The sequence below is a fragment of the Lutjanus erythropterus genome, chromosome 1 (genome assembly GCF_056507025.1).
Source record: "Lutjanus erythropterus isolate fLutEry1 chromosome 1, fLutEry1.hap2, whole genome shotgun sequence".
Taxonomy (NCBI): Eukaryota; Metazoa; Chordata; class Actinopteri; order Lutjaniformes; family Lutjanidae; genus Lutjanus; species Lutjanus erythropterus.
In genome coordinates, this window is record NC_139317.1 from 24,849,803 (window position 1) to 24,862,399 (window position 12,597).

The window sequence follows — 12,597 nt, forward strand, 5'->3', positions numbered from 1 at the left end:
AATGGAATCTAATTGTTAAACAACTGTTCAGTCCTTCATGTAATCAGAACCACATGAAATGTATTTGCAAGCTACTGGAAATTCACTTTCAATCATACTTTTTAATACTTAAAGGTCTTTTTTTCAATTATAGGGTGGAACAAATCTCATTATAAATTCTCTTGGCCCTGTTCAGCCTTCCACGGAGATGAAAGAGAAGTGGTTTTCCTTCAGCAGTAATGTGAAAAAGGACAGTAAACCAGTGCAGGTAAGATTAAGAACCATTTGTCCAACTTGTGAAATTGTCGTTAGCAATTTGTAAACTGGCAGGAAAATAAATTCCCCACAATTCGTTGCTAACGCAGTATCAAAGATTGCAGATCCATACCTCAGCCAGCTCTTACCTTTAGGATTTGTAACCTAAACCTAAATGCAAATTAGAAGAAGAAAGAAGGTCCCTAATTTAACCTTATAATTTCATCTAAGTCGGGCTTTCAGGAACTGCATTAAAGGCTGTAAACCTCTTGGAACTTGGAAAATTGTACAAGAACACTTCTAAAGCTACTTTTAATTTGGATGATAGCATGCGAATGCAAAATAAGATTTTGTGACATCAAGATAGGGTGCTGCTATCTGCAACTACACAGTCAAGACATAAACCCTCAGACTAACTGAAGCCATATTTCCTCTGCTGTAGAATACAAGACATGGCACTGCCTCCTACCAGCCATGTTCCACAGTGTTGACCTTTGAAGAGGAACTGGCCATGTCTCCAGACCAGCCCACCGCTATGCAGGCTCTGCTCTGGCGTCCCAGTGACACGGAGGGATCCTCCAACAGTGAGGGCAGCCATGCTACCAGTGACTCGGGTCGTTATTCTCATGATGAGACCGAGATGACCAACCTGTCGTCTGGTCCCAGCAGCCGCCCACCATCTCTGACGGCGGAGGACAGCAGTGGCTCAGACTGTGGTGGCCCTGTTGAAGAGCCGAGTGAGCTGGTGGAGGAAAGTCAGACTGACCTGAAATTAACAAAGTCTGTGGAGAACAGCTGCTGTCATCATGAAGGGCAGAGCAGTTCTCAGTCTGCACTTTCCCTCCAAGTGTGCAGGGATGTGCCTGAGTGTGTGTGAGGCTGTGTGCGTGTTTGTGTGTCCGTGTGTGTGTGTGTGTGTGTGTGTGTGTGTGTACGTAAATATCTGTACGTGTGTATGGGTGTGAAGGCAGTGGTATACTTGCAAAAAAGTCCAACTTTACTGACACTGAAAAACAGCTGAGCATTTGTTTATTTACACTTCATGTCAGTGAGGGCACAGAAAAATTAAAGGAATAGTTTAACATTTTGAGAAATAGACCTTTTTGCCTCCTGGCAGAGAGTTAGTTGGCCTAGCTCTTTTCAAAAGAACAAAATTTGTTTATCAACAACTTTAAAGCTTAATAGTTATCAGGTTCTATCTTGTTTGTAAGATCTATACATAAACCGCATGTATGATCACAAAGCAAAAACGTGACAATTAGTGAGCTTTAGAGGTGCTGTCGTAGAATTTTGTTACTTTTGGACAGAGCCAGGCTGACTGTTTTCTCCCAGTCTTTGTGCTAAGCTAAGCTAACTGACTGCTGGCTGTAGTTTTACATTGATCCAACAGATTTGAGAGTGGTATAAATTTTCTCATCAAACTCTTGTCTAGAGAGCAAAATGTCAAGCTAATTCTTTAACTATGTAGTTGCCACCAAGAGAAAAATCTCCAGATATTCTCTGACTCAAGAAGTCAAACTAAGAATAGATTTGACTAGTATTCATCCACATAACTCTCTAGCAGGTATTTTCTGTTGCAAGTGTACGACAGTCCTGAATGTAAGTGTGAGAGAGAGGTGTAAAGAAAAAAGTGAGAGACTTTTTTTTAACCTTTATCCTCTTTTGGTCCAAGACACAATGAACAGGAAGCCAACAGATGCCTCTAACAGTGTAAGATGTTGGCAGGATGGTTTAGTTTGATTTCTTTTACTTCTTTCTTTTCATTCAATGAATGTCGTTTTTTTTTATTTTCCCTTTATTTGTGTGTGTATGTTTTTGAAAAAAAAAATCTCACCCACCATGAATGTTTAAAAAGCCTGTCAAAAATGTGACAAAAGTGACATTTCTGACATTATTTAAGAGAGTTTATCACTGGAGCGAAAGGGAAGTGTGAGTCCTTTTCACTGATTATCTACCTCGGTTTACCTCAGGGCAAACTTCCACTGTATATTTAATAACTACTTATACCTACGTTATGTGATGGGCTGCTTCAGTTACATTACATTTGATACTTCCTGATGACTTTTATTTCTGATTGTCATCCCATTATGTATTTTTCTCTTACTTTGTTCTGATTTATGGATGGTAAGGGCGCTGCGGCTTTCTCCTCTCGCTCCACCTGTTATGTGTGGACTGAAGGATGGAAAACACACGAACAGTTTCTTATTTATCTCCTCAGATGTCGCTGAGGTACTGAGCCAGTATTAATAATATTTTTTTGTTCATTTTGTCCATTATTGAGTAATGGTTTAAAAAGATAATGAATGTCTGCCTTTGTTTTGTATGTGCAGCTGCCCTTGCTATTCCTGTTTTATACTACCTCGTTTAAGAATTTATTTTATTGTCTTATTGTTTTCCTAAACTCAGGGAACAAGGTTTAGTACATTTGAAAAGTCATGTAGTGTTACATGCTGAACTGACAGGGTATCTTCTCAGTACTAAGCTGTTGTAGTGTGTAATTGCCTAATAGAATGTGCTATGAATGTATTATCTCCGACAGTGTGTGCCAGTAGCTCAGACGTTTGTGCTGCCCTCCCCACAGATGGAAACCCCTTCTGTAGTTTTCCTCAGGTCCTGTAACGTCTGTTTTTGCAACAGACTCTATTGTTTATTGACTTCTTCCTTTTTTATTAGTGTAAAGATTCACACCAGAAGTGCTTGCAGTGGCATGTCGGTACAGAAAAGCTTTATAAATTGGCCTTAATGTGGGAAGGTGTCCCTCAGATGCTCAGAAACAGAAGCCTAATCTTTCTGAGAGAGAAGCTCCACATGAGGATGCAACACGTGAAGAATGATTGTAGTAAAAGCAATGGAAGTGTTTTAATCAGAGATGAAAGTGAAGAATTGAATGAACACCATTTTAAAAAAATCTATATTTTTGTTAGAAGATAATGTACTATTGAGTACACATTGTAGTTACTTTTGCTCCAAGTAGTTTTTTTTTATTTTTTTGTTTTTTTGTTTTTGCTTTGCTGTAGAGTAGATAAAGATTAGCACTTGTCTGCCAAGTAGTTTTGTATAATCGGCCAATGTGCAGCGGTGACTGTCATGCTATAACCCAAAGAGTTGTTTGCTACCTGAGTTTATTTTAGTCTCTCAACTAATCTCTGGCAGAAGGTTACTGAGGAATGTGAAATAATCGAAACACATTAGACCAAAGATGAAACGCGGCCTTTGAGATGAGTTGATGAGATGCTGCTCCTCAAACAAAAGCCTTGCACATTAGTGGCCTTGACCTGCGACAAAAAGAGTGAAGATGGTTGCAGGTTAAAACTCTGGAAGTGCCAGCAAGATACACTGGCACTTAAAGGGACAGGTCAGATTTTTTGACATGGGGTTGTATGAAGTATTACCTACAGGAGATGGTGGTCAGCATCGCCTCAGTTTCCAAAAGCAACAGAAGAACTGACATAGGAACCCAAGTAATGTATTGTTGTGGACAGGGTCAGCAGCAAAATGCATATTAGCAACTTAGCACACTTAAACCAATCAAGTGTATGTTATATTTAGAATATTTTCAGCACTTTATCCTGACATCAGACAGTCTTTTCCAATGGGAAACTGCCGTTATATAAGCCAAATATTTTTATTTTCAAAGCCAAAAGCAGTCATTTTACCTTACAGAAGACAAGAGTTTGTTTGTGTTATTGTGTGATGTCAAAATTGTAAAACATTTTGATTTACACAAGTCACACAATAACACAAACAGATGAGGCACTGGTAGACCAGCAGCTCATGTGTTCTGCAAGGTAAAAATTAATGTTTTTGGTAATCTAGTTTGGTGTCTTTGGAGAGAGCAATATTTGTCCTATGTAACTGCAATTTTCCATCTACAAGGAAAAGCGGTGAAAATATTCTAAATAGATCGTACACTTAAACTGATACTCATTTTGTTGGCATTTTGCTGGCTAAAATCGGTTTTGTTGGTGAGTCTGTACACAGAAATACATTGCTTAGCTTCCAACACTGGTATTCCTGCTGTTTCTACAAACTGTTGACGGCCTATAGGTAACACACTGGCTATGGATAAGTACCGCATACAACTCTGTTTCAAAACATCTGAACTATACCTTTAATGACGATGGAGTGACAATTAATAATAAAATTTTATGCACATGGGCCAAATGATCCTATTGCAGAGTTCCTCGAAAACTGTTGTAAACCGATGCGTGTACATTGTAGGAGAAAATTATAAGAGTTAAATACAGTATATTATATTGATTAGAAGTCTGTGTTGCAACAGTGCAGCGATGTGTAAATGTGCACCCACTGACTTTTCACCTTGCGAGACTTCCTCACATATTTCCCCACACAAAATATTTTTCTCCTAACAGTACATGTGAAGTTTTTACAAATATTATTTCATAACAAAGATTGTAGAAAGGTCAGTGGGTGCACAAATGTTTTCACATTACTGTATTTTTAATCAGAGGATTCTGCGCAGGATTCAATCATGGGAAATTTTTGGGATGAAAAGTGACACAATCAGTTTAACTTTCTTTTGAAAAGCAAACAATGTAAACCAAAGATTTTTTTTTACCCTCTTAATGGTCACCGTTGCATATTGGCAAGAGATCAGTTTAAAAGCATCCTATGTTTGTGTGAAATGTTGTCATTTTCAGTGTTTTCATACTCTTTTTATGACTGTATAATGTGTTACACTATGAGACAGCAGGATGAAAATGTTCGACTTTTTCTTAATCATGTATTTCCACAAAATCAAGTTTTCCTCTTTCCTTTTGCCTGTTGTCTTTCAACGTAGTCATGTTTAACCTGCATTTGTAAAGTAAAAGAAGGATACGCATTTCTATTATTTCCACTTGATAATAATGTATTCAAATATCCCGTATTAGTAGAGATTTAAGGGCTCAATTCAGAATTTGAAAATAGCACTCAGGCTTATTTCCTGAACCCAGAACACTATTATCAGTAGATACTGACCTTCTACCTCCCAAAAACTGCAGCTGTGTACAACTTGTGGTAATTAAACTCAGGTTGTGATTTGGGCCTTCTGTAGCTCATATAGCACATAAGTGCTACCTCTGGTTTTTACGTCTTTCATGGTCATGTGATTGGTCCAGATGCAATATACTTGAGTCATTAATGTCTGTAAGATTGAGGTAAAGATGTACCACTATCAAACAAGCTGTCATCTCATGAATGGTGTTATGTTGGAATTACGTTCCTGTCCAAGCATGTGAATTTACAGGGATAAAACACTGAGTCGTCTGCGTGTAGTCTGACTTTGCTGTTTGTTCTCCCTTATGCAGTAATGTTGTGTTGTGGGGAGGAGCGCTGTGGGCCATTTACAGTCAAACTCAGGGGAACCCACAGCTGCTCCTCCTCAAAGAGAAAGCAGGTTTCAAGTCTTGAAAAATTGAATGTACCGTTTTGTAATTATTATATGTTTTCTGATATTTTCTGTTAATGTTTTGTTATATTTTGTCAAGTTTGTCTTTGTCAGCAAAATCACTCGCAAGTTGTTTTTTGCCAAAAATGTTTAGTTAGGAGATTTTAGACAGTGAATAATTATGAAAAAGTCTGATTCTCAGTTTAAATAAAAGTACAAAAAATTGCAATATGGCTTGAGTGAACATGATTTCAGTTCTTGTGCTGGTTAAAATCAAAATAGGACACATGAAACATTGATTCACTGCTTTAGCTTTATGCTGCTGCAAAAAGTTTAATGTTTAACCATTTTATCCACAATTCAACTTGTTCATCCTCTTGAATGATCCTCCAGACAAGAACACTGAAAATATACATGTGAATCATACAGTACATATCTGCACAGTGAAACTTTAAGTTCTAGATCTGTCCTTAAGTATTTTATATTTCTACTCAGTTGTTGAAGAAGTATTCAGGTTTTTTACTTATCTAAAAGTACTAACACTTACATACACTGTAAAAGTAACAGAAAACAAGTAAAGAGTAACAGTAGTGCCATGAAAGAACAAAACAGATCAATGCACGGGAAAACATCTGTTCAGTACTCTTCTCCTTCATCCTCTTCTTCTCCCAGACTCCCACCCTGACTGGGAAACACAAACTCACATAGACATACTGTTTTTTCCGCTTCCGGTTTGCTTTTTACCCCTGGGCCTTGTGTTATTGATGTGTTTTTTGTACTGCGCAGCTGTTTTCTCTGATAACATTGCTGTAACCATAGACATATACACGTAGACGCTGCATTGAGCGCTGAATCATACGTCGCCATATTGGATGTGGCAAGAGGATTAGGGTTAAATTATTTTAAAAATGCACTTGTCTTTGATCTTTGCCTGTCTGTAATTATCACCATAGTTATGTAATGTAATAATAATGATAATAGTAACGATAATGGTAATAATATTAAAAACTTCAAACTTATACAGTGCTGTACTATGTATATACTATACATATATTAGATCATTATACACTGTACAGTATAATACACAACTACGCTCTGTAGTCTGGCTCAATGTCCCGCCTACAGCAGCACATCTGATTGGTTAGAAGTCATGATCAATCAGCACTGTGTCACAGACGGGGTGAGACAGAGCTGCACCGGTGAGCAGAGAGGAGCTGTGTACTTATACAGAAGTAACAGTGACAGTAAAACTATGATGCTCACATGTGGTCCGCGGATCACATGCATGCCGAACTGTAGACTGCGACCCGTTGCACCCCTAATATATGTTCATCAATGCCCCCGTACAGATAGATATATGTATATATGTTCAGATATATGTATGTACATATGTTCATCAGTCACTGAATATCAAAATGATTAATCAAAATCAGTTAAATGTAAATGTCTGTGCTCTTTATTCAGAAAACCCACCTGTCACATCTACGTTTCAAGATAAACACAGATGTTTAATATTAATATTTCAGTATTTATCATCACAATAACAGTGTCATAAAAACATTAGAGAAATACATATGTTGGTTTGGTGCTTACCTATGTCCTAAACATATAAGGAGTAAACATTTATAATTATCACATTTAAAGTTACATATGTTATTTTTGATGCCTATTTGTTTCCCAAATATATTAATGTGTGTGTGTTAATGGGTGAGTAAAGGGCATTAATTTAAATCACTTTGTAGAAAGGCGCTTTATGAAGTTCGGTCCATTGGAACTGGAATCTGATTGGTTGAGAGTTGCACGAGCTTCTTTCCTATTTGCTAAACTCAAACGCTAACAGCAGAAAGTTGGAATTGTCAACATCCATGAAGTAAATGCTGTTAAATATAGATTTTCCGTTGTGTTCAAGGACCACAGTCAGCTCAGCCATGATGATAATGTGACGGTTCACAGTCAAAAACAACAATAAGAGAAGCAGAACACAACATAAGTAATATCCAACCCAAAAAGGCAAATAAAGTTGTGAATAGATATACATAAAGAAGCAAAGAAATATAGAAATCAATAAATAATGGAGGATCGGAAATGCATTGGTAGCTGTAACGCACATTTTTGACCACCGGATGGCGCCAAAGCATCGTCTTCATGTTTTTAATGCTACTGTTCCAACCTTTTATTCAACATCTTCAACAAATAGGCAGTATCATTTAAAAAAAAAAAAACGCATCTAACAATAAAGCCAAACAGCCTAAAATAAATCACAGAAAACAAACCCAAATATAAATAAATAATAAATAAAATTATTAGAAATCAATTAGAGTAATTAAGAAAAAGAATAAATGAATAAATAAATGTATTAATTAAATTCAAAGTAGATTTAAATAAAATATAATTCAAGTAAATCAAGTAGTCTCAAGGCACTTATATTCTCCTTCTACCTTTTCTTCTTTTTTAAAATTTTGGCAGAAAAGTTGTTTTCCAGTTTGGCGGGTATGAAACTAAAACATTTTATCAAAATCTCATAATTTGTAGTCAATGAAATTCACTATTACACCTTATATAATGATGTATGAAAAAGAAATCTTAATTTCCAGCTGACAATAATAGTATAAGAACTGTAATATTGTTCAGATCTTTTATGAAAGAATACACAAGTGGTTGGTTACAAAGAATGTAATACCTGTTTTTGAATATGATATTGTAATATTTGGTGTTCTCTACAAAAAAAAAAATTGTATGTAGATTTTTATGTAAAAATATTTTGATTATAGGTCATTTTTATATACACAAATGTAGACTTTTTTCAAGCAGATCCTTCCAAAGTTTCTCTCAATTGTGGTGGTGTCAAAAACAAAAAACATGCTTCTGAACAAGCACAAAATATCATCACAAATTCTACTGCTGAAAATTACTGCAGGTCAACACTTACATCACTGTGTACATCTGGAGAAGGCTCCTGAGGAATTAGGCATGCATGGACCACCTTGAATTTATATTATATTTATATATATTAAATTGATTAAAAAAAAAATACAGCATTCAAAATATAAATAAAAAAATAAAATAAAATAAAAACTTGATTTGTTTAACACCTTTGTTGTTGTTGTTTTTAACATGATACCCCTTTGTATATGTTGTTTTTTCTGTTTCTTTTATTGCTTTGTTGTGCTTGAAATTGATATTTAATGTGGTATGATGTTTGATTTGATATTTCATCAAATGTACATCCTGATATGGTACAATTAAGTATTTTTGGTGTTTGTTTTATAAGATGTCACTATAATAAACCTTGGGGGCTTCATACTACTATTTCTATACTATTACTTTGACAGTTTTAAGTGGATTTTCTTCAACATTATTGCTTCAAACTTTCACAAACAAATGCTCCTTTTTCAGAGTTTGGTGCACACTGAAATTTAAGTTTGGAATTCAATGGCAACAAAAACAGAAAACAGTGTGTGTGTGTGTGTGTGTGTGTGTGTGTGTGTGTGTGTGTGTGTGTGTGTGTGTGTGTGTGTGTGTGTGTGTGTGTGTGTGTGTGTGTGTGTTATGCTATTTTACTGTATGTCACTGGAATATTATTACAGCATTTTACTGTTGTTATTTTAAGTTTTTAACTTATATAGGGCTACAACTAATGACTATTTTCATTATGGCTAAATCAGTTTTCTCCATTAATTGATTGATTTGATTTGTTTTGTAAAGATTCAGAAAACAGTAATAAATACCATCATAATTACCTGCAGTCCAAAGTGACATCTTCATCATGTTTGTTTTGACAAACCAACAGTTCACACTTTATTTAACTCCTTATTTTAATAGCTGCTGATTAATTTTCTATCAACTAATTGTTTAATTGCCTAACTGTATGTACTGTTGGGTAGTTTAAATTATAACAAAACATTATATTTCATAAGCTCTTCGTGTTTCATATGCAAAAATCTTAATTTGTGAAGTCCCTCTGTAGTGTAGTGGAGTAAATGTGACATGAAAAGAAAATCCTCAAGTAAAATACAAATACCTCAAATTTGTACTTAAGTACAGTACTTGAGTAAATATACTTTGTTACACTCCACCACTGCATTTAAGGGATCCATGGAAAGAAACAAGTATGAAGTGAGATGAAAACAAAATACTCCATTCCACCACTGCTACAGTTTACAGTTTGTCAGCTTTAGTCATTTTTCCAGGTTTGCAATTTTACATACAAAACATAAGCTGATTAATTATGATGCACTGCTATACTTAGATTAAACAGTGTATGTAATAGCACAAGCTTGACCGGCTACAACACTGAAATGCTGCTTACACAGAAATGTATCAGCAATAATAATGAACTATATATTCTTACACTTTTTATATTATAAAATTAAAGTAAGATACATAACTTGTGTACTTTTACTTGACATGTCTTGCTAATATTTTTGGATTGTTACATACAAATTTCAGTGCAGGACTTGCAATATATAGTATTATTACTTATTATATATTACTAAATGTTATTATTATATTATAGTATTTTCACTCTGTGATATTGCAGTGTTTAGTTCTGAATCTGAATACTGTTGCAAATTTAACATAAAACCACATTATATTTTATAGCACTTCTTTCAAAAATAAATACTTTTTACTGCAACATCTGAATAAACCAAAAACTGGCACACTGTTTACGTTTACACACACAATGTGCATTTTGAAGTGTGTGGCTTATTAAAGAAATTGCCCATAAGCATGCATGATACAAGTAAGTCTTAGGTAGCTGTGCTACACTGACGATAATGTACAACAGTCAGTGTCACATTAGTGTTAAACATGTCTTATATACAGAACTACACACAGTCTGAATGACCTTTTGCTGCTTTATTTGTTCTAAAATTCAAGTTACCTAATTGCTGCATGAGTGTTTTCCATTATGTAAAACTATAAGCAAAGCACAAGCACATTTCAGTAATGATGACCCAACACACACACACACACACACACACACACACACACACACACACACAATTGGCATAACCTTGACAACACTGACCTCTACTGTTAATTCATGTGAACCAAGCAACTCTTAGGCCTTGATAAAAGTCATCCCTGCTGCCAAGTTTTTCAATTTTGGACCTCTCTTAAGGGCTGGGGTGCTTTCTGGGTAAATTTTGTTTTCACCAGGGTTTACTCTTAACTTCAAGGGATAATTCTAATAAAATATCGTAATTCTGAGCATTTTCAGATATAAAGTTGTGGTTTTGATGTAAACCCATTGACTATATATAGATCATTTATTTATTTAATTTTACCTTTATTTAATAAGGATGTCCCACTGAGCTTATTTTTTTTTTTTCACGAGAGACCCAACCAAGGTAGCAGCCAATCACAATATATTAAACAAAAATCCACAATAAAACAACAGCTAGTGAAGTGGCCTCTCAAGAAAATGCCCTTAAATTATCAATGGATACATCTGTCTCTAATCTAAGATCTTTAGTTTCGTTTACGTCAGTGGTTGCACCCTAAGTCATTGTAAGTCACCCTAAGTCACAGGTATTTAGATTTACTGAAAACTCTGCCGACCAGTTGAGCAACATAACTCATTAACAGTCAACCAGTTTGTTTATGGCAAGCCGTTTTAACATTTAATAGCTAGGCTGGATATGTATTGCAGATATCTGTAATTCATTTCTTCCTATTCAAAAATAACATTTCAGATATCCACAAAGTAATTCTTCCTATACACAATTATCATTTCAGATATCCACAATGTAATTTTTACTAGGACAAATGACATCACTTTTCCCATTCATGTGTATGGGGTTTGTCATTACAGATATCCATAATTTAAGCCAGAATTACATTATAGATATCTTGAGTTGGAATTACGACTAGTCAAAATTATGTTGTAGATATCTCTAGCTGGGATTATGGATAGTCATAATTCAGATGTAGATATCTATAATCGGGTTGTGGATATCTTGGAATGGATTTTGATTAGAGATATCTCGAATTGGAGATATCTTTTACCTGCAATCTACCTATGGCAAGCCGTTTTAACATTTAATAGATAGGCTGGATATGTATTGCAGATATCTGTAATTAATTTCTTCCTATTCAAAAATAACATTTCAGATATCCACAAAGTAATTCTTCCTATACACAATTATCATTTCAGATATCCACAATGTAATTTTTACTAGGACAAATGACATCACTTTCCCCATTCATGTGTATGGGGTTTGTCATTACAGATATCCGTAATTAAATTGCAGATATCCACAACTCGCATTGCAGATATCTACATCTGAATTATGGATATCCCTAATTCCATTTAAAGATATCTACATCTGAATTATGGATATCCCTAATTCCATTTAAAGATATCTCCAAATGCCCTTAATTCAGGATATCTGCTTTGTTTTTCGAGATATCTTAAAATGAGTTTTACCTAGCCAGAATTACATTATAGATATCTTGAGTTGGAACTACGACTAGTCAAAATTATGTTGCAGATATCTCTAGCTGGGATTATGGATAGTCATAATTCAGATGTAGATATCTATAATGGGGTTGTGGATATCTTGGAATGGATTTTGATTAGAGATATCTCGAATTGGAGATATCTTTTACCTGCAATCTACCTAGTCAGAATGTAATTGCAGATATCTTGTATTGGGATTTTGACAAGGCGAAATGACATTGCAGATATCTGTAAAAGTGGGAGGCGGGAGCAAGTGGGTGGTAGGAGCGGCTTGCCATGTGTATGGCTATAGGGCTTCCTATTCAATCAATCAAAACCCTTCAAACCAAATTCCTTGGCGATAAACTTGTTCTATTTCGTGGCATTTTCTGACAACCTTGTCCACAACAGCAACCGCCATTTCTTCTACTTTTTCTTCTTCATGTGCATTTCTTCTTCTAACACTGTTCAATTGTTTTGTTTACTGAGCCAGTATCCAATGGAAAGCTTGCCATAATAATGAGCAACG

At 35.2% G+C, this 12,597-nt stretch overlaps 1 protein-coding gene across 2 annotated transcripts in view; it reads left to right on the forward strand.

Annotated features, from left to right (window-relative positions):
* The window catches only part of prtga (protogenin homolog a (Gallus gallus)), a 33,720-nt gene extending 32,597 nt beyond the window's left edge, over positions 1–1,123 (forward strand). The window contains exons 18-19 of one of the 2 annotated variants that reach the window (XM_084717976.1): positions 134–247; positions 677–1,123. In XM_084717976.1, the coding sequence (XP_084574102.1) occupies positions 134–247; positions 677–1,111 (549 nt within the window). In that variant the 3' untranslated portion in view covers positions 1,112–1,123. The remainder of the gene's footprint in view (positions 1–133; positions 248–676) is intronic. The other variant, XM_084717984.1, reaches the window with a different exon arrangement.
* The last annotated feature ends 11,474 nt before the right edge of the window (positions 1,124–12,597 follow it).